At 40.9% G+C, this 22,354-nt stretch overlaps 1 protein-coding gene across 2 annotated transcripts in view; it reads left to right on the forward strand.

Annotated features, from left to right (window-relative positions):
- SEMA3D (semaphorin 3D) overlaps positions 1-22,354 on the forward strand; it is a 286,427-nt gene that overhangs the window by 99,981 nt on the left and 164,092 nt on the right. For both annotated transcript variants that reach the window (XM_073551303.1, XM_073551302.1), the window contains exon 3: positions 16,484-16,647. In XM_073551303.1, coding sequence (XP_073407404.1) covers positions 16,484-16,647 — 164 coding nt within the window. The remainder of the gene's footprint in view (positions 1-16,483; positions 16,648-22,354) is intronic.

The following is a 22,354-nucleotide window of genomic DNA, read 5'->3' on the forward strand; positions in this document are numbered from 1 at the left end:
TACAAAATGATGGAATATTTTCTCAGATGATATTGGTTTAACAACCATAGTCATTAGTAAACTCCAAAGAGGCTTATGAAACTACATGGAATTGGATCAACTTACACACTACATTTTGAAAGATGGTACCTTCATTAAGACGTCTTTTGAAAAATGTGTCTGTTTTGTAAAATTATTACAGTGTTTATAGATGTTACTACAAAATAGATGGTCATGCTTTGGTTTTCTTGTGCCTACATTTGGAAAAAATCTATTGTTCTTCCCCTTTATGTACATTAAAGATCCTATTGCCTCTTCAGGGATGAAAATTATAATTTTTATTAGATGTGCTTTAAAAAATATATCTGTAACAAAGTATAATTCCGCACAGCGTGGAAGCCCACTCAATGCACAGGTATTGCGTGAACTGATACTGCAGGCATATATACAGTAGTAAATGCTCCGTGAGCCGGGGTGCCACTCCAAAGAAAATAGGCACAATAGATGCAAAAATTGAAAAAAATGGATGGCACTCACCGGTTAAAAAAACTTGTTTATTCCAATACTTTAAATCATTGGCGTCGGGAGGATGGGAGCAGGAGTGGAATGGATGACAGCCATTTCGCGTTGCAGTGGCGCTTCTATTGGTGTGACCAGTAGAAGCGCCACTGCAACGCGAAACGGCTGTCGTCCATTCCACTCCTGCTCCCATCCTCCCGACGCCAATGTTTTAAAAAATATATTGAAAAGATAAACAGGAATAGGAATATTAAAAATAGATATCTACCCTGACAAGCCTTAGAGAGCCCTGTCCTCTGGGTTTACCTTGCATCGGAGGTTGACACCCTAAAAATGCGACAGTTGGTGCCCCCACTCCTCGACAGCGGGACTTTCAGTCTATTTATATCCTTATTCTCTAACCAGCTTACACAATTGTTATATCAGCATCATGATATGCTGATCCAGGGTGGTGAAGACACATAGGATTCCTCACAATGTTAATCTTACACTGCTGATTAATACCAACATCTATTAGAAATAAAACCTATAAGACATTCAAGTCACTATAACCATCAAATTATAGTACTTGGTATGTATATTAATCTCCTGTTCAAAAGTCAGAGATAACAGATATGATAATACACACCAACCATTAATTGCTGTTCTTTTATGCTAGGAAATGTAAGCTGACTATGCAATTGTTACATTTATAATCATGCAACATTTAGTAAGAAGATAAAGTGTCTCTGCTATAGTATATTTCAGGTACTGGGGAGTTAATCATACACAAGAGAATATGAATAGTGATTATTTATCCCATGTACCATGTCTCTATGCAATTATAAAGTGACTGTGCTCAGTATTTAATGATAGATAACAGAATATACTGCAATATAAAAATAGGGTTTCTCATCCCATATGTAATGCCTCAAATCATTTCCCTAAAAGAGGTTCATCAGAAGGCCGGGATAAGAAGCATGCATAGATGAAAGTGCCAGATAGAGAATCCTAGGTTTTAACAGTGTTGCATTTAATCACAGACAATATTCTATGATGCTAATTTGAATAAGAATTGTATAAGCTGGTTGTCCTTGAACCCGAGAATAGGGATATATAGGGACTGGAAGGGACAGCCATCAAGGAGCAGTGGTTCCCATTGATGCATATTTAGTGTGCTAGCCTCTGCTGCAAGGAAGACCCAGAGTACAGGGCTATCTAGGGCTTGTCAGGGTGGATATCTATTTTTAATATTATTGTTTCTGTTTGTCTTTTTTGTATATTTTTTTAAAGCATATCTAATAAAAATGATAATTTTAAAGGGTTTTTTTATGATACTTGACTTTTGATGACATTGCAATATTTATACATCTATTGGAAGTTGCAGTCCTGTAATTCAATATCCACCCTTTAACCCCTTCACGACCCAGCCTATTTTGACCTTAAAGGGGTTGTCCGGGCTTTTCACATAATCTCAGTACATATCTGGGCTGCAGAAATATGACAATAAGTAATTTACTTTCTGTCACTAGTTTGCACGGTTTTCTAGATATTCTGAACAGAACGTCCAAGGGGGGGGTGTTATGGCATTGAAATGAGAACTAGTCGTAACCTCCTACTCTACTCCAAACATGCCCTCTATAGCAACAACCCCATCCTCCATAGCTACAGACCCTCCCCATCCACATGAAGTAGCCCTCATCACACAATTTGGGTGCACGGCAGGGCTCAGAAGGCAAGGAGCGCCATTTGACTTTCTGAATGGAAAATATGCTTGAATATTTAGCGGTTGCCATGTCGTGTTTGGAGAGCCATTGTGCGCCTAAACATTGGAGCTCCCCCACAAGTGACCCCATTTTGGAAACTAGACCCTCCAAGGAACTTATCTAGATGCATAGTGAGCACTTTGAACCCCCAGGTGCTTCACAAATTGATCCATAAAAAAAGTACTTTTTTTCACATAAATTTTATTTATCCTCAGTTTTTTCATTTTTACATGGGCAACAGGATAAAATGGATCATAAAATTTGTTGGGCAATTTCTCCTGAGCACAACAATACCTCATATGTGGTCATAAACCACTATTTGGGCGCACGGCAGGGCCCGGAAGGGAAAGAGCGCCATTTGACTTTTTGAATGGAAAATATGCTTGAATATTTAGTAGTTGCCATGTCGCATTTGGAGAGCCTAAACTTTGGAGCTCCCCCACAAATGACCCCATTTTGGATACTAGACCCCTAAGGAACTTATCTAGATGCATAGTGAGCACTTTGAACCCCCAGGTGCTTCACATAAGTTTATAACGCAGAGCCGTGAAAATAAAAATATTTTTTTTCCTCAAAAAATGATTTTTAGCCCACTATTTTTTATTTTCACAAGGAGACCAGGATAAATTTGGACCCCAAAAGTTGTTGTCCAGTTTGTCCTGAGTACGCTGGTACCCCATATGTGAGGGGACCACTGTTTGGGCACACGTTGGGGCTCGGAAAGGAAGTAGTGACGTTTTTAAATGCCGACTTGATGGAATGGTCTGCGGGTGTCATGTTGCATTTGCAGAGCCCCTGATTTACCTAAACAGTGGAAACCCCCCACAAGTGATCCCATTTTGGAAACTAGACCACCCAAGGAAATAATCTAGATGTGTGGTGAGCACTTTGAACCCCCAAGTACTTCACAGAAGTTTATAAAGCAGAGCCGTGAAAATAAAAAAAAAATTTTCCTCCAAAAAATGATTTTTATCCCCCAATTTGTTATTTTCACAAGGGTAACTGGATAAATTTGGACCCCCAAATTTGTTGTGCAATTTTTCCTGAGTGAGCTGATACCCCATATGTGGGGGTAAACCACTGTTTGGGTGCACGTTGGGGCTTGAATCGGAGGGACCATTGTTTAACTTTTTAAATGCAAAATTGGCTGGAATAAATGGTGGCACCATGTCGCGTTTGGAGACCCCGTGATGTGCCTAAACAGTGGAAACCCCTCAATTCTATCTCCAACCCTAACCCCAACACACCCCTAACCCTAATCCCAACCCTAATCATAACTCTAACCACAAGCCTAACCGTAATCCCAACCCCAACCCACCCCTAACCCTAATCCCAACCTTAATTCCATCCCTAACCCTAGCCCTAACCCTAGCCCTAGCCCTAACCCTAATGGAAAAATAAAAATATTTTATTTATTTTATTATATGTCCCTACCTATGGGGGTGATAAGGGAGGGCGGTGATTTACTTTTTTTATTTTGATCACTGCGAAAGTGATCAAAATAAATGAATTAATCTGCAGGTCGCAGATTCCCGGCGGGCGCACTGCGCATGTGCCCACCGTTTTCCAAGATGGTGGCGCCCATCATCCGGGACGGCGGCAAACCGGCCAGAGGGACTTTGGAGCCACCGTGCAGGGTGAGAGGGGATGATCGGAGGGCGGGGGGACCGGAGGGAAGGCGGGGTGGAGCAGATTTTGACAGCGGCTGCCGATCGGCGCCGTCAGATGGTTGCGGCGGCCGATCGGCACTGTCAGTCAGTTGGGGGGTCAGTTCAGTGTCTCCAGCCATGCCCGATGCTATTTCAGCATCGGCCATGGCTGGATTTGTAATATTTCATCAAATTTCATTGATGAAATATTACAATCGCTCTGATTGGCAGTTTCACTTTTTCCAGCCAATCAGAGCGATCGTAGGCATGTGGGGGCTAAGCCACACCCCCTGTGGTTAACTGTAAGGTGTCCTCTGTGTGCGGGTCAGGTGACCTTTCAGTGACCCCGGTCACCCGACCCGCAGGGGGGCAATCAATTCATGACGCCACATAGGCGTCATGGTTCATTTTGGCACGACTTTTCATGATGCCTACGTGGCGTCAAAGGTTGTGAAGGGGTTAATGAGCCTTGTCACATGACTGACGATAAAAGCTAAACCAAACACTTTATTTTCACACGTGTTTTAGGATGTTTTCCCCTCATCAGTGCAAAGCAGAAGGTCTGATTCACTTGCGTGAGAGGCCTGTGGTGGGGACCTAAGGGGTAACATCTGTCCTTGTGGATAGTGAATTGCCTACATGCGGGTGTGAGGAGTTATATAGGCCATGTAATGCTCATCCAGCCAAATTAATACCTCTTGCTTTGCAATGATGAAGATAAAACACCCAAAAAACATGCTTGTGTCTGCAAATAGAGAGTCTGGTTTAGCTTTTGCGGTAATACATGTGGCAAGGCTCATTAAAGGGTCGAATTTGACTTTTAGGATTGCTACTGCAAATAGATGGCATTAGAGATCAAGTCCTCTTCCTCTCTGAAAAGGCAATTTGCATATTTAATTTCCAGAATAGCATGTCCATTAAGTCTCCTCACACGGGCTTCTTACTCTCCACAAAAAGAGATGTTACACTTTAGGTATATTAAAGTGAAAAGAGATGGTCTAATCAATAAAATAATACAAATACTTAAAACTTAATTTTACACATTTGTGTACATTTTCATTTAAATGTGAAATACTATGGTCTAGGGATAGATTAATGATTATTCTGAAAAATCTTTCAGTAGATATTCTGGTAAACTTTCTTTTCAATGAAAATTTTATACAGTACGTGACTTACTTTTTCTTTCCAGATGTAGACTGTTGAAATGAGCATACCATACACTGTTAAATTTCACAAGATGAATGTTCAAGAAATCATCCATTTTGATCAACTTTCGACTTGTTTGGCCACATTTCTTAATTTTACTGATGAATCATAATTTTAAATGAGCAGATATCCCTGAGCCTTTTTACCATTTCACAGACCTGTAAATTTACCCTATTTCCTATTCTTTGTCCAAAAATAAAGAAGCTAAGAATAACCTACCTGTATTCAAGTGAAAAAGAAAATTTCTGCCGTTTGTCTGAAGAGAGGAAACCGGTATTTAATACTTGGTTTTGGCACAGACATCATGGTATTCCAATTATATATAATGCAATAACATTTTAACAAAGGTTGAAATACATAAACATAAAGCATTTCTTTTCAGATGAGATGATATACATGAATTCATTTCGTATACGTGTGAAAGTTAGATTTTAAACTGGATTCAAACTTTTTCATTTTTTAACTTCAAAGTTCCAAACAAACTGATTGATTTTAAGCATCCCATCTAAAATTACTCTGTTTAATGAATTTCTGTTTTCTCTGATAACTTTGATCATCTTCTAATCTTTGATAGTACTTAACAGATGAAACACAGATGAAAAAAAGACTTTATCAACTCTGCCAATCTTCCTATTTTACATAGACATTTATTGATTTGGTATTAATCTGAGCTTCGTTAGCGATGTCTGAAAATCTAAGGACAGCTTTCTTTTGACCTAATAAATACCTTATGGGCTTTGGCTCCCTTTAGAACATCTGTCATTAGATAAATGGAAACTGGAGCTAACACATTCCTTATTAAATATTAATCAGCAATTCAAGGATAAAGGATAGATCTGGACTAACATGAACTTCGCTAATGAATTTTTGATGGTGTATTTCAAGAACTGTGATAAATACTATATGTAGGTGAAATATAAAATGAAGCGTTAATTAGGTGAAGATTATGGAGTGTTAAACTTGTTGCTTAATAATCAAATTAATATTGAACTGAAATTAAATAAACCCAATGATTTATTAATTACAGATGCTAATTCCAATTTTGAACCCATTGAATACCTTATAGTAATAAAACAAAAATGCAACATGCATACATTTACCCAATTGGCATGATTATTTAAACCGTAATGCGCTCAATGTGCCAATGTGCGTTAAATTCTGTCTAAATTTGTCTGGTGATGATGGTGGCCTAAAGATAAATTGAAGGACTATATCATGCTGAAGTCTAGCACTGTATAATGTACACACTGTTAAGATTCTGCTCTGTTTGACTGTTTGAGCAGTTGTCACATGAATGGTCATAATTGATTTGCATTCTTGCAGTCACTTGCCAACTAGTTTCCTTTCTCATGTTTTTCACTATTCTGCTCAGTGCTGCTCAAACCGGCAGTACACTGTTAGAATTTGGCATGATATAGTCATTGCCGAAGTTGTTGCCTAGCCCAGAAAACCTATTTATTACTGTATAGATCAGATCAGATTGCATTATTTTTACTTCAGACAAAATACAATATATATATATATATATATATATATATATATATATATATATATGTAAAAATACGTTTGTAAACCTAATACACAGGAGCAAAAAAAATAAATTCACTTGACTTGATACTGGATTTTAATTGCAGGCTTTACATTCACAGAAGTTTGGTAACCTGACATCTAGGCTTGCCTCTCACTGTAGCCTTTCTTAAAGAACTGTCATGGCCGCAGATAGATGGTCAGTAATTAATTACTTTTAGTTATTAACAATGTATTTGCTCTACAAAGCAAAACATTTAATAATTTTCTGGCTCTTAAACTTCCCAGTATGTTATAGCGCACAAAGAGTTTTTTGAGACTATAAGGGCATATACAGTAACTATGAAATTAAAATTTACTTTTACAATGCAGAGAAAATAGTAAAGAAATAATACTCATCACTTCCCAGTTTAATACCAGTCAGAAGTGAGTGTTTTCTTTAACATCTTGCTGAGAGTGCTGGACAGTTTGCCTAATTCATGCTCTCTTAGTTGCTGATGTGAGCTGCAGTGCTCGCAAAATCTTTTCTCTTGTCCAAGTTTGTCTGCTGTCCTCCCCCCATTTTCGGACACTATTCCTGTTTTCAGCATGATATTAAAGATAGAAGTATTAAATATCAGAAAATGGAGTGTATTACAAAGATTCATAACTTTATAAATACAGATCAATACAAAAAAAAGTTTAGTTACCCTTTAAACTTTTTTTATAGCATCCCTTTAATATATGTACCATGATTCCAGCTACTAGTGGATGACAACTGTTAAGCAATGTATTATGATTTGCTCATGCTGCTGCTCAATAATGTTCATATGAAGTTAATCAAAGGTGAAGGAGCAGTTTATGACAAGCACGTTAAAACTCTCTAAATACATATAGCCAGCTATGTGGTGGTGCTACTCGCATTGCAGCTATTGCCGCTTGCCAGAGTATAAACCACAGCTGCTCCACTATAGTCCACCACTAGAATAAGAGTGTGTGGTGTGACACTAGCAGTGGGCTCAGACTGTCCTTTATATAGTAAACTAGTGCCTTCTGTTATCATATAGTAATTTCCTCTTCTTTTTCCACTTTGGCATTCTTATTTCCACGTCCAGGGATATTTTCTGCTTCTGTTCAAACCTCGTTTCTCATTTCATTCTCATTTTGTGAAATATTGTCTGCCGTTATTAGTTTCTCAACCTCTTCTACCTGTGACCTGTGTTACCTGGATCTCAATTTCCTGTCATGGGTTCTCAGATATCAGTTTATTTGTTTGTATCTTGTTATCTGCATTTCATTCTTAGTGCTTTTATTTTTTGTCCTCCTCTTGATACCCTCCTGTGCTTGTGTCCCTCATACTTTGAAGCTTACCCAGAGCCATCTCATCTTGGCTGCTGATCCTTACCCGTGTCAGGCTCCTCACTTTCTTGGACAGACCAAATGAAATGGAGGCAGTAAGCTTCCCACTATCTGAGCTTGTGTCCTGTTGCATCTAATGACTCAGCTATCAGAGCTGGATATTTTCAAAATGAACAGGTTCAGCAAGGATTGGGTGAGAGAACTCCTCACCCCCTTGGCTCTACAGACCGCAGAAGCGCTGGTCTCAGACTGTGTTTAGGCCTTCCGCTCCTTCACTAATTAGAGCTCCATCCTGCCTTTCCATGTAATGGCTGCCTCGGTATTTGGATGTTTCGCCCCCAGCAGTTCGCCCCCGGGTACATTTCGCCCCTCCACATTTCATCCCCAGCATTTGTTTGGGGCGAATCTTCCTGGGGGCAAAATGATAGGGACGAAATGTGCGAAGGCGAAATGTACCTGGGGACGAACTGCTTGGGGCAAATTGCTGGGGGCGAAACTTCCTATAACCGGCTGCATCTGGACTCATTTGCATTGTGAATATCAGTTTTCGCACATGCACAGCACAAACAGGCAGTAAAAATAAATCCGCGATGGGACTTTACAAACAGAACAAAAAATAAATCTCTGTTTTTGAAGAACTGTATATAAATTTACTATTCGTTAACAGCTCGGCATGATGCTACTGCAGTCAATACCCAGACACGGAGATGTCTTGTAGGTCATCAATATGTCCATTGATTGGCAGCCCCTAAAATCGACTGATCAATGGGGGCCCAGAAGTTGGACACCAAGGAATAGGTCATCAACAAGAAAGTCCCATATAGCTAGAGTTGCATTTACCAGGATGAAAAGCAAAATAGAATAGCAAGTGTCCCAAAAGCTGAAGGTGAGAAAAATGAGTTTATTCAGTGAAGATGACAAATAATAGACTCATTTTTATCACATTCAATCCTTGGCATTATTTATTTTGCACCTGTGTCAATGGGATATGATGATATTTCTTGGGTTTATACCAGCTACAAGTGTCTATACCAATTACTGGACTCTTTCAAAAGTGAAAATATTAAAGGTAAAGTAATAAACATTTAGTTCTTTTGTTGTGTGACTCTTAATCACAATTATATAATATAATATTGATTAGCAAACAGATGTTTGGATGATAATAAAAGCAGAGATCCTAACACTCATAATGTCGCTCATGTCATCTAGAGTAGGCACGCACAAATACTGTTTGTTTTTTGTTTATTTCGATTTGTGAAGTAATACTGGCTGACCCCTCCTGTTCTCTTCTACACAATTGACGTTGGAAGTGTTTATTGGAAACAAACTTATAAACCCAAGATTGCTCAACAGTCTTTAAACACAATAATTGCTGGTTCTGGCCTTGCACTGACTATTGTATGTTTCTGAGCTCAGCAGTCAGCTAATAGGATCTTGTTGTTCTAGGAACTAATCAGAGCTACAGAACGTTCTCATTTTCGCAAAATACTACGACCTGTTCAGACTTTGCATGCACAGAACAAGCATCATCATAAATTTTGCTGTTGTGGTACTAAAGGACAGGCTGTAAAAGTACGTGGTGGAGTGTGTGATTTGTTCGCTGCTTCCTTTCATTACTTTTTTTTGCCAATATTGTTGCTAACTACGTAATTTCCTGTGACCAAAGCAATATACAGAGTTCAAATTGAACAGGAAAATAACCTTTTATCATAATTCCAAATATACAATACATATAGAAATTATAACTCAATATAGTCCAAAAATAATGTTACCCATAACCAAATGCAAAAAAAAAAACATAAAAATCACAAAATTTACCAGAGAATAATAATAATTTAATAATAATTTTTATTTATATAGCGCCAACATATTCCGCAGCACTTTACAATTAAGCAGGGACATGTACAGACAATAAATTCAATACAAGTTAAGACAATTTAAACAGTGACATTAGGAGTGAGGTCCCTGCTCGCAAGCTTACAATCTACAAGGAAATGGGGGGACACAGTAGGTGAGAAATGCTTGTTAATTCAGGTCTGGCAATTATAATAGGGATTTTCATATAAAGCTGCATGATCCGGTCATCAGCCCGTGTGTTTAAGTGCAATAGACAAGTATCAAGTGCAGTTATCATGTGCATGAAGGGTGTGGAGACAGATGAATAGTAGGGTGCAGATTCAGAATAATATTTGGAAGGAGGGAACAGGGCAAAGTTAGCTTGCTGAGTAGTTGATGTAGTAGGCTTGTTTGAAGAAATGGGTTTTCAAAGCGCGCTTGAATAGGTCAGGGCTAGGTATCAGTCTGATCGTCTGAGGAAGTGCATTCCAGAGAGCTGGAGCAGCACGAGAGAAGTCTTGGAGACGGAGGTGCGAGGTTCGGATTACGGGGGATGTTAGTCTTAGGTCATTTGTAGAACGGAGGGCACGTGTAGGGCGATAGACAGAGATGAGAGAAGAGATATAAGGTGGTGCAGAACAGTGGAGAGCTTTGTGGGTGAGAGAGATGAGTTTATACTGGACCCTGTAGCGAATAGGTAGCCAGTGTAATGACTGGCACAAGATGGAGGCATCGGTGAAGCGGCTGGACAGAAATATGACCCTGGCTGCCGCATTCAAGATGGATTGGAGAGGAGAAAGTTTGGTAAGAGGGAGATCGATCAGAAGAGAGTTGCAGTAGTCCAGACGAGAATGAATAAGAGCGACAGTAAGAGTCTTAGCAGTTTCAAAGGTGAGAAAAGGTCGGATTCTGGAGATGTTTTTAAGATGCAGGTGACAAGAGCGACTGAGTGATCGGATGTACGGAGTAAAGGAAAGTTCAGAGTCGAATATGACCCCAAGACAGCGGGCATGCTGCTTGGGAGTTATGGTTGAACCCTCCAGGGTTATTTCGATGTTAGGTAGAGTGAGGTTAGTAGAGGGGAGAAACACAAGAAGTTCAGTTTTAGAGAGATTTAGTTTCAGATAGAGGGAGGACATGATGCTAGAGATAGCAGACAGACAATCCTTGGTATTTTGAATTAGGGTAGGGGTGATGTCAGGGGAAGAAGTGTATAATTGGGTGTCATCAGCATAGAGATGATACTGGAACCCAAATCTGCTGATTGTCCAATAGGGGCAGTGTATAAAGAGAAGAGGAGGGGGCCTAGGACTGAGCCCTGCGGGACCCCGATAGTAAGGGGACAAGAAGAGGAAGAGGAGCCGGAAAAAGATACAGTGAAGGAGCGGTCAGAGAGGTAGGAGGAGAACCAGGAGAGGGCTGTGTCCTTGAGGCCTATAGAGCGGAGCATAGTGAGGAGGAGCTGGTGATCCACAGTGTCAAATGCGGCAGAGAGATCCAGGAGAATCAGCAGGGAGCAATGACCTTTCGATTTAGCTGTTATTAAATCATTAGAGACTTTAGTGAGGGCAGTTTCAGTAGAGTGTAAAGAGCGGAAACCAGATTGTAAGGGGTCGAGAAGAGAGTTATCCGAGAGATAGCGGATTAGACGGGAGTGGACCAGGCGTTCCAGGAGTTTAGAGATGAAGGGAAGATTAGAGACAGGTCTGTAGTTAGCAGTGCAGTTCTGGTCCAGGGATGGCTTTTTAAGTAAAGGGGTTATGATGGCATGTTTAAATGAGGAGGGAAATATACCTGAAGAAAGAGAGAGGTTAAATATTTTAGTCAGGTGAGTGGTGACCACTGGTGAGAGAGACTGCAGGAGCTGTGAAGGAATAGGGTCACTGTTGCAGGTTGTAGGCCGAGCAGAAGCGAGGAGCTTGGAAACTTCTTCTTCTGAAACAGGCTCAAAGATGTCTAGTGAGCTTGAGGTGCGGCAGGGAAGGGGATCCAGGCACTGAGGAGATAGGGCTGAGATATCCTGATGGATGTGGTTGATTTTTTCTAGGAAATAAGTGGCCAGATCCTCACCGCTGAGGTTGGTGATGGGGGCCTGTACTTTAGGTTTCAGGAGGGAGTTTAAGGTTTCAAAAAGTCGTCTTGGGTTGTTGGATAGTGAGGTGATGAGGGTGGTGAAGTAGGATTGTTTGGCCAGATGAAGGGCAGAGTTATAGGTTTTGAGCATGAACTTATAGTGGATGAAGTCTTCTGCTAAGAGAGATTTTCTCCACTGCCGCTCTGCACACCTCGAGCAGTGCTGAAGAGAGCGTGTTTGCGTTGTGTGCCAGGGCTGCCGTTGTCTGTGTCGGGTCTTTCTGCGTATAGAAGGTGCGGCTTCATCTAGGGCATTCTTCAGTGTATTATTGAAGTGTGACAATGCTATGTCTGGACAGGAGAGGGTGGAGATGGGGGCTAAAGATGTGTGGAGATTGTCCCTAAGCTGTTGGGTATTAATGGTACGTGTATTCCGATAAGTGTGGTAAGTGGGGGTGTCCCGGGTGAGGAGACAATTCTTGACAGAGAAGGAAAGAAGGTTGTGGTCCGAGAGCGGGAGAGGTGAATTAGTAAAGTCGTGCAGCGAGCCGGGACGGGAGAAAACCAGGTCCAGAGTATTCCCGTCCTCATGTGTAGGAGAATTAGTAAACTGTGAGTGGCCGAATGAAGAAGTTAGAGAAAGAAGATGAGAGGCAGACTGGAAGAGCGGATCATTGATGGGGATGTTAAAGTCTCCCATGATGAGGGTGGGGATGTCACAGGACAGAAAGTGAGTAAGCCAGGTGGTGAAGTGGTCTAGAAACTGGCGGGAGGAGCCTGGAGGGCGATAAACGACCGCCACTCGTAAGGAGAAGGGCTTAAAGAGTCTGACGGCGTGGACTTCAAAGGAAGGAAATGTAAGTGAGAGAACCGGGGGGATGACCTGGAAAGCACATTGTGATGAAAGGAGCAAACCAACACCTCCACCCTGTCTGTTCTCAGGTCTGGGGGTATGTGAAAATTTCAGCCCACCAAACGAGAGAGCGGCAGCAGCGGTGGTGTCTGAATGCTGGATCCAGGTTTCCGTAATAGCCAGAAGGTTAAGGGAATTAGAGAGAAAAAGATCGTGACTGTAAGTCAGTTTGTTACACACAGACCGTGCATTCCAGAGAGCACATTGGAAAGTGAGAGGAGAAGGAATGCACTGAATGTTAATAAGATTAGCAGGGTTTCTATATGCAGCTGGAGGAGAGTAACGTATGCTGGTGGAGGGAGGCCCAGGGTTGGGGGAGATGTCACCTGCAACTATTAAAAGGAGAAAAAACAGAAAAAGCAGGTGGTGGGATGATTTGTATGAACGTTTTGAGTGCTGCATGGAGGTTTTGGATGGTTTGGTGTGGGTAAGAAATGTCAATAGAGCCTCAGAGTTAAACATGGGAGAGGGGAAAAGGGAGGGGTGGATATGCAGAGAGTGCACAGAATGTGTAAAAGGGCAGGCGAGTTGTTAAAAAGCAGAAGTGAAGACAAATAAGCAGCAGGTTAATATGATCAATGCATATGTAGTACGACTGACCAAGAAGCATGCGTGCATGAAAAACTTATGCACCTTACCTGTCTCCTGCCCTGTCCAACTGCATTGTCTAACTGCAAAACACTTGATCCTGTTGCACGTAATATCTGTTGCACGCGTAAGCCCGCACGCGTGCTATCCCAGCCACAGCTAAATATATATGAAATGAGAAGTAACCCAGGTAAAGAAGAAAGTACATTAGGTTCAAATAAAAAATAATGTTTTATGATTATTATTACTATTATTATTATTATTAATAATAATAAAGTGTTTTTAAAAATCAATAAGAAGGTTGCTAGATTAAAAGAGGGACTCTGTTCACAAGATGTCACGGGAACCAAACATATAGTAACTTTATTCTGTGGATTACTAATTGGCTGCAAAAACTTGCGTAAAAGGGTGGAGATAAAAGGTGGACACGCAAGACCGCTCTATATTAAGAGTGTATCAGAAGGCCACAAATATAGCATACCTTAACGATAATTGGGCTGACCCTAAGTCTACTATTAATGCCTAAAAATGTATTCAATTAAAAGGCAGAATAGAGTTATTGTGTAAGGTGCACTTAACCTTTATGTGAAACACAAACCAAGTCAACAATAAGTGTGAGGCGGCTGCTATATGAACATGCCTGTTTGGAAAGCTTTATGCATTAGCCTATTAGTGAGGTCAAGACTGAGTCCCTGTTAGCCATAGACATAAGTGTGGTGCCATAGTTAACAGGGAGAAAATAATACTAGAGTAGTAGTATAAAATAATGCATACTTGTATTGCACAATCCCGGTGAATATTATGATTTCCCACTGCCCCGATGCGCGTTTTGCTCTGTTTTTTTCGGAAGGCTCCTTCTGATACACTCTCAATATAGTGTGGTCTGCTTGCCCACCTTTTATCTCCACCCTTTTATGCAAGTTTTTTGCAGACAATTAAGCAGAATATAATTGCTGTGACATGTGGTGAGTCCCTCTTTTTTATCTAACACCTTTCTTTGTTATTGTTTTTTTAAAAACACATTTTTTAATATTATTAATAAAATATATTTTTTTTAACCTAATGTACTTTCTTCTTTACCTGGGTTGCTTCTCTGTGGTGAATTTTGTGATGGATACATATAGAAATGTCAATGCCAGTTTTTAGCTGAAGAACAGTTGTGTAATTATTGTTTTTATACTTTCTCTTCCTTTAGATGCAGTACAGGCTCTGAAGGAAATCACTTGACTTGCCCAGCAGCTAGACAACTATTTTATGGTGCTTTATATATATATTATATGTAAAACCAAAGGAAAAAACAATGTGTGTTAGTTCAATTATAGTCCCTCTGAAGCTGGTTGTCCGTTTGGGACCCAGAGACTCTGCCACTATTCACACTAGGTAGGTTTTAACCGTTAGTGTAGTTACTGTCTCAAATGGGTACACCTTGCCATAGTGGGACAGCTTTATACTTTACATATATATTACATGTGTAAGTGTGTGTGTGGCCCATTCACTATCTATCTGAGAAAAACCCTCCATCAAATTCCGCCGCACCCAACAGCACCACAAAAACTGGATGGTGACTACTTCATGCAGCCTTTGGGTACAGTTACACGTAGCGATGCACCAGCGATCCCGACAACGATATGGATCGCTGGTGCATCGCTAAGTGGTCGCTAGTGAGCTGCCACACAGGCAGATCTCACCAGCGACATCGCAGGGGTTGGGGGTCACTACTTACCTGTCAGATGCGACGATCCTGACGTCCTCCCACCCGCCTCCATGCCTCGCTCGTCGGTGCCACAGGAAGCCCAGCAGGAAGCTGACGACGAGAAATGGTCCAGGAGCTTCTCGCGCGACCAACGATGAGCAGGGGGGGAGCCGGTCGGAGGTAAGTATCACATGCAGCGATATCGCTAGCGATATCGCTGCAACGTCACAAAATCGGTGACTTTACAGCGATATTGCTAGCGATATCACAGTGTGTAACGGGGGCTTTAATCCATCCCCATTCCCTCAAGATGGCTGAACCATCACTGTAAATAAGCCCGCGTACTTTGTGTCTCCCCCACCTCATTGTATATTGTAACCTCTTACTGACAGGGTGGTCATTATTTTGCTTTAAATGATTGTATTACTTTCAATGTTGTTACTTATGGCATTTATATGAACTGTTGAAATGTAAAGCGCTGTGGAATATGTTGGTGCTATATAAATAAAGATTATTATTGTTACATAAAATATATAATAAAATATTTATTATGAATTATTGCCATTAACAATGCTTCCATTTGAATGCAAAAAAGTATCCTCAGCCCCATGTTTTTTTTGTGTCTGTGAAGGAACTACTGCACTCTTTAGCATTCATGACTGTGATTTCATGGTGGCATAACAGCTAATAGTATAATGAAACAGACAAAACAGTAGGAGAACGAGAGAAGATTTATATTCTATTCAGTGTCTATGAAAAGCAGGATTTTGCTGTGGATTGCAAACGTTACATTGGGTACAATGTCCTAAAATCATGCTTAGATATTCCACTGGGTGTGAATGGGATTTTACCAAACCCCATTGACTTGCATTGTACTTCTGAACAATCTCTTGTTCTAAATAATAAGGTATTCAGTCTAGCTCGCAGTTGCTTTCACTACGTGTCCAAGATGCTTTGCTATTCCCAAAGCAACGTTCCTTACCATTTTCTGCTTACCTAATTCTAGGTATTGAAATCACTGCTTGCTCAAGAAACATGAAGATCCGACCACTTGCATTTTTCCGTCCATTTTCATATGCTGAAGGCTAATATGGTTCTCAGGTTTCAGAATTTCAACTTTTTAGAGGAAAAAAAATCCCACTAGTATCTACTCTTAAACTTGTAAATGTAGGTTTTTATGTACCTGGGATTTGGGAAATGATGACAGATATTGTACATTTCATATTTTCGTGAATTGACCCTGAGACCAATGAATTCTACATTTGACAGCTGAAGCAAATATGCACGAGTTTTACAATATCTCTCCCACTCAAAGGTTCACATATATTTAAAAAAAAAATCTTGAAAAATCACTAGTGTGAATGTGGCCTGATAAGTAAACATTTTTATTCCTAAAATGTCTTTGCTTTTCCCACAGACCTGCTTCTGTCAAACAGCTGTATCCCGTTTCTGGAGTCATCGTCTGAAGGCCTGGGTTTTCAGACCCTGCTGCTTGATGAAGAGAGGAGCCGACTGTTCCTTGGAGCTAGAGATTACATCTATATGCTCAATCTGGTTGATGTAAACAAAAATATAAGAAAGGTTGGTGTGTTTCAAACAATGTTCTTTTGATAAATGTCTTTTCAAACATTTCTTCCAATGCAGTTACTTCCTGGGGAGTACCTCCAGTGGATGCCGAGCTGTGTTATATGAACTTTATGTACACAGACTGACACTGAGCTTTTTCGCTAGATCTAAACACAAAACACCAAAGCTATAAACACATCTATGGGAAAACCGTTCACACATTCATCAAGAATTACATAGATTTATCTACAGAACTGCTTATTCTAGAAACTTGTGTCCCTTTCAGGGAGAAATATATAATGCCAAGGATCAGTTTGGCATTTTCATAAGTTATTCTTTGTCAAATACTCTCCTGGACCTGATCCATAAGAGAGTTTTACACTGCTAGGATACTAATGACCTATTCTTAAGCCTGTTTCACACATCCGTTTTTTGGTGTCCGCCAAAGTGTGAAAAAACGGATCCGTTTCGGTTTTGCCACAAACGGATGCTAACAGATCCGTTTTTTGGACGGATCCGCTTTAGCCACTAATGCAAGTCTATGGGAAAAAAAACGGATCCGCAAAAAAAAAGGCGGATCCTTTTTTTTGCAAAATGGCGGATTTTGACGGACGTCTAAAAACGGATGTGTGATCCAGGCCTTAGGCTAGGGTCACATTATTCTCTCATCTAGGAAAATCAGGTTGATTATGCAAATCACACTCTGGTCCAAGGAAAATATCAGACGTGTGCACGACCCCATAGAATATCATTGATCCAAGTGTGATCTGATGTTTTGCCGCATCACACTCGGACTGAAAATATGGCCATGTTCATGAGCACTTATGGCAGCTAATCATCATTAATATCATATCGTTGGTGGTCTGACATCTGACTCTATTGAGATTCTCGTGCCCCGGGGCGGCCTGTGGGGGGTCTTTATGTGGTGCTTTGCTTAGATTTTCATCTATATGGCTTATTACAGGTCACTGATCCCTTTTTTACATACTGTATATGTTATGGTTTGAAAAAAAAATTACATTCATCATGCAGGCACTGGCGGCGGCGCCTGGACTGTAGCATGATCGGATCTATGATATTCATATATTTATTTTATTTAGTCATATACATTTCTTTAGAAAAAAAGTCTTCCTCAAAATCTCAAAATGACGTCAGCTGCTCTGGCGCAGTAGCATACTTCAGAGCACGATAGATGCTACTGCCCAGGTGCCACCACCAGTGCCATTTTACTAGAGGGAAAAAACATTGTGTCAGCTAAGATGGCATTGACAGTGCCTGCACAGTAACATCTTTTGGATCGCCTATTTCGGTGTCTGTAGGTTACTGTGCACAATCCTGCTGACAGGTTCCCTTTAAGCGGGCTTCCCCATAATGCCCAACAGCTACAACATCAAATCCCAGTTTATAAATCGGATGTTCATACCTTGTACAATTGTGGCTGGTACAACACTGGGTCATCGGAGATCAGTAGTTTTTTGTACAACAGAGTTGGATTCCTTCTCCAGATTCACTGAATAAGTGGAGTAGACAGATCATATGGAAACAAAATCTCTCTCCTCATTCTGTCCCCTCCACCTCTTTCCTGTCTAGTACCAAAATAGGCACAGGCTTGTTAGCTGCAAATCAAATTTTGGAGAAAAATTTAGCAACTTTGGGGGAAAATTTTGAATTCTGCAAAAATCTGCTTATCTCTACCCGCAACCTACTAATCAGCTGATCTCAGCCCCAGGAGTCTCCATTTGTAAACAGTTTGCGGAGCTGAACACTACAGGTACCGTTACACTTAGCGATGCACCAGCGATCCCGACAATGATATGGATCGCTGGTGCATCGCTAAGTGGTCGCTAGTGAGCTGCCACACAGGCAGATCTCACCAGCGACATAGCAGCGGTCGGCGGTCGCTACTTACCTGTCAGATGCGGCGATCCTGACAGCCTCCCGCCCGCGTCCACGCGTCGCTCGTCGGCGCCACAGGAAGCGTATGACGAGAAATGGTCCTGGACGTTCTTGCGCGATCAGCGATAACCAGCGGGCAAGCCGGTCGGAGGTAAGTATCACATGTAGCGATATCGCTAGCAATATCGCTGCTACGTCACAAAACCAGTGACGTTACAGCGATATTGCTAGCAATATCGCTATGTGTAACGGGCCCTTACTGCTCCAAGACACTGTGTAGCTCCTACTCCCAGGTACGGCAGAGCAATTTACTCAAATGAATAGGAGCTGAGCTATAAAAGCCAGTAAAGATTGTACTGAGCTATGGTGCTCCTCTCTGTACACTGTTTGTATCCTTACTCCCAGAGCTGACAATTGTTGACCAGTGCTGGTATGTATAAAGGCCCCATCACAGCGAGATCGCTGATTTTGTGATGCAACAGTGATCTCGCTGTGTGTGACACGAATCAGCGACCGCCCCCCCCCCGGGGGGTATTGCTGATCGTGCTCTAATATCCTGGGCCATTTTTTGATCGTTGGTCTCCCGCTGGCCAGCACGCATCGCTGCATGTGGCAGCGGGAGACCAATGATCAGCAAGCTCACAGCGCTGTAAGCAGACGCTGGGAGCTGGTACCCAAGATAAATATCGGGTAACTAAGCGTGCGCGTCGCTTAGTTACCCACTGTGTACCTTGGATACCTGCTTGCTGGTGCTGGGAGCTGGTATCCAAGGTACACAGTGGGTAACTAAGTGATGCACGCCCTTAGTTACCCGATATTTACCTTGGATACCAGCTCCCAGTGCGAGCACGCAGGTATCCAAGGTACTCAGCGTCCTCGCTAGTCCTGATCGCTGGTGAAATCTGCCTGTTTGACAGCTCATCAGTGATCATGTAGCGAGGCACCAGCGATCTTGACAAGGTTGTATCATTGTCGGGATCGCTGGTGCATCGTTTAGTGAGACGGGACCCTTAGTCTAACCAAGTAATAATGAAGCCATGAGTTTTTAAGACTCACATGTATGAATATACAATTACTCTGATGTTTTACCTGACCTATTAATATTAGTGGCATAACTTGTGCTTCTTGACCTGGTATGAAACCTTAAAAAAATTCAAGTGGCAATGCTCAGTAGAGAGGACTGTGGTGAGTATAACCTTGACATTCCTGCTTCCCAGATTAGTGGACCACTGAGCATATACGTTGGCTATAATAAATGCTCCTTACTGTGTTCGCCAATATATTTAAAAAGCAACTGAATAATTTCCTTCACTATTTAATTATGCCTGAATAATTTGTATGCTTGCACATATGATATTGAACCAAATTACTTCCATATCCTACAATTTATCAGCTTTTATGCTACGAAATTAGAGAACCTCCGATGTTTTTTTTACATTAGATTTTTATTTTCTACTTTACCTCTGCTATAAAACCAACCATAACAAGAGACCACTTAAATGGAGAATTAACATCCTCTTAATGAGACAGATCTAGTAGTAAGACAGAAACATGTGAACAATTTCCTTCATCTCCAGTCCGGTGGTAAATACCAGTCTGTCAGTTTACTTCATCATGCTCTCTTTGCTCTGAAATACTATTCAGAAGTATAATCTCGCTAGCCAATGGGACGAGCCGGTGTCGTCAGTATGCAGCACTAGTAAGACATCTGCTGCCTGCTATTTTCAGATGTACTAATTCCAGACTTTGGTAAATCCAGTCTTGTGTTCCATGTACTATATTAAATATAGATAAGACCCTCCTGCATGATGTGGACTTATGTAGATTATACTCAAACAATGACATTTTTATGGGAGATTAATCTTTGGCTGTTGATAATATTTAATATTGTTATCGATTTACTTACCGTAATCTCTAAATATATGCCATCACCCCGGACGATTTTCCATTTATTTTGTTTTTGTTTTTTTCTCCCCTTCTTAAAAGAGTCATATTTTTTCTTTTACTTTTCCAGCCATATAGCCATATAAGGACTTGTTTATTGCAATAAGAATTTACTTTTGAATGATACCATTCATTCTGCCATGTAGTGTACTGGGAAACTGGAACAAAAATTACACATGCAATGAAATTACAAAAAAGTGCAATTCCACAAGATTTTTTTGGTTTTTGTTATTTACCATCTTCAATATATGGTATAACTGACCAGTCAATATGATTCCCTAGGTCAGTATGAGTAAGCAGATACCAAACATGTAGTTTTTATTTTATTTAAGAGGTAAAAAAACATTCAATAATTAAAAAAAAAAAAAAAAAAAATGTGTATAATTTCCAAGACCCATAGCGGTCTAATTTTTCACAATCTGGGGCTGGGTGAAGACTTATTTTTTGGGCCTGAGATGAAGGTTTTACTTATACCATTTTGGGGTAGATGCGATGTTTTGATCACCTTTTATTGCATTTTATTGCAATGTTGCAGTGATCAAAAAAACTTAATTGTGGCGTTTTTATTTTTTTCTCATTAGGCCATTTACCAATTAGATTAATTTTTAAAATATTTTGATACATCTGAAATTTCTGAATGCAGCGATAACAAATATGTCTATTTCCTGTATTTTAATAGTCCCCTTAGGAGAATTGAAGGTGCGATCATTCGATTGCCTGTGCTATACGCAGCAGTGCTCTCATGCTCTCCTGTGAACGCCAGCCACAGGCCGGTGTTTACAGGAGGATCATGATGACAGGAGCGGGGGGTCCTCATCAGACCCATGGCTGTCATGACAACCCATCAGTGCCCCGCGATCTTGTGATGGGTGTGCTGATGGGTGGGATTAATGACACACTACCTGTCTGCATGTCATGGCATTTAACTGGTTAACAGCGGCAGATGGATCTCGGATCCACCGGTGGCTATTAGATGCACTTGAAGTATAAATAAATCAGCCATTAAAGGGATTGTCCACTACTAGGACAACCCCTTCTTAAATTAAATGTTCAGCCCTGTTAAAATAATAAAGCATATACTCATCTGCCATGCCGGCGCCGTTTCCACGGCATCGGCACTCGCTCTCCCTGGGGCTGTGTTGCGGTGTTGTGACATATGCCAGCACCCAATCAGCGCTGGCATCACTGTCTCCTCCTTCAAACAAACTGAAGATGAAAAGGAAGTCGGGATCAGTTTAACGGAAAGAGAAACCTAAACCAAATCAATATATATATACAGTTGTGGCCAAAAGTATTGACACCCCTGCAATTCTGTAAGATAATACTCAGTTTCTTCCTGAAAATGATTGCAAACACAAATTCTTTGGTATTATTATCTTCATTTAATTTGTCTTAAATGAAAAAACACAAAAAGAATTGTCCTAAAGCCAAATTGGATATAATTCCACACCAAACATAAAAAAGAGGGTGGACAAAAGTATTGGCACTGTTCGAAAAATCATGTGATGCTTCTCTAAGTTGTGTAATTAACAGCACCTGTAACTTACCTGTGGCACCTAACAGGTGTTGGCAATAACTAAATCACACTTGCAGCCAGTTGACATGGATTAAAGTTGACTCAACCTCTGTCCTATGTCCTTGTGTGTACCACATTGAGCATGGAGAAAAGAAAGAAGACCAAAGAACTGTCTGAGGACTTGAGAAACCAAATTGTGAGGAAGCATGAGCAATCTCAAGGCTACAAGTCCATCTCCAAAGACCTGAATGTTCCTGTGTCTACCGTGCGCAGTGTCATCAAGAAGTTTAAAGCCCATGGCACTGTGGCTAACCTCCCTAGATGTGGACGGAAAAGAAAAATTGACAAGCGATTTCAGCGCAAGAT

The sequence above is a fragment of the Dendrobates tinctorius genome, unplaced genomic scaffold (genome assembly GCF_039654945.1).
Source record: "Dendrobates tinctorius isolate UK_male_01 unplaced genomic scaffold, ASM3965494v1 ptg000174l, whole genome shotgun sequence".
NCBI classification, from domain to species: domain Eukaryota; kingdom Metazoa; phylum Chordata; class Amphibia; order Anura; family Dendrobatidae; genus Dendrobates; species Dendrobates tinctorius.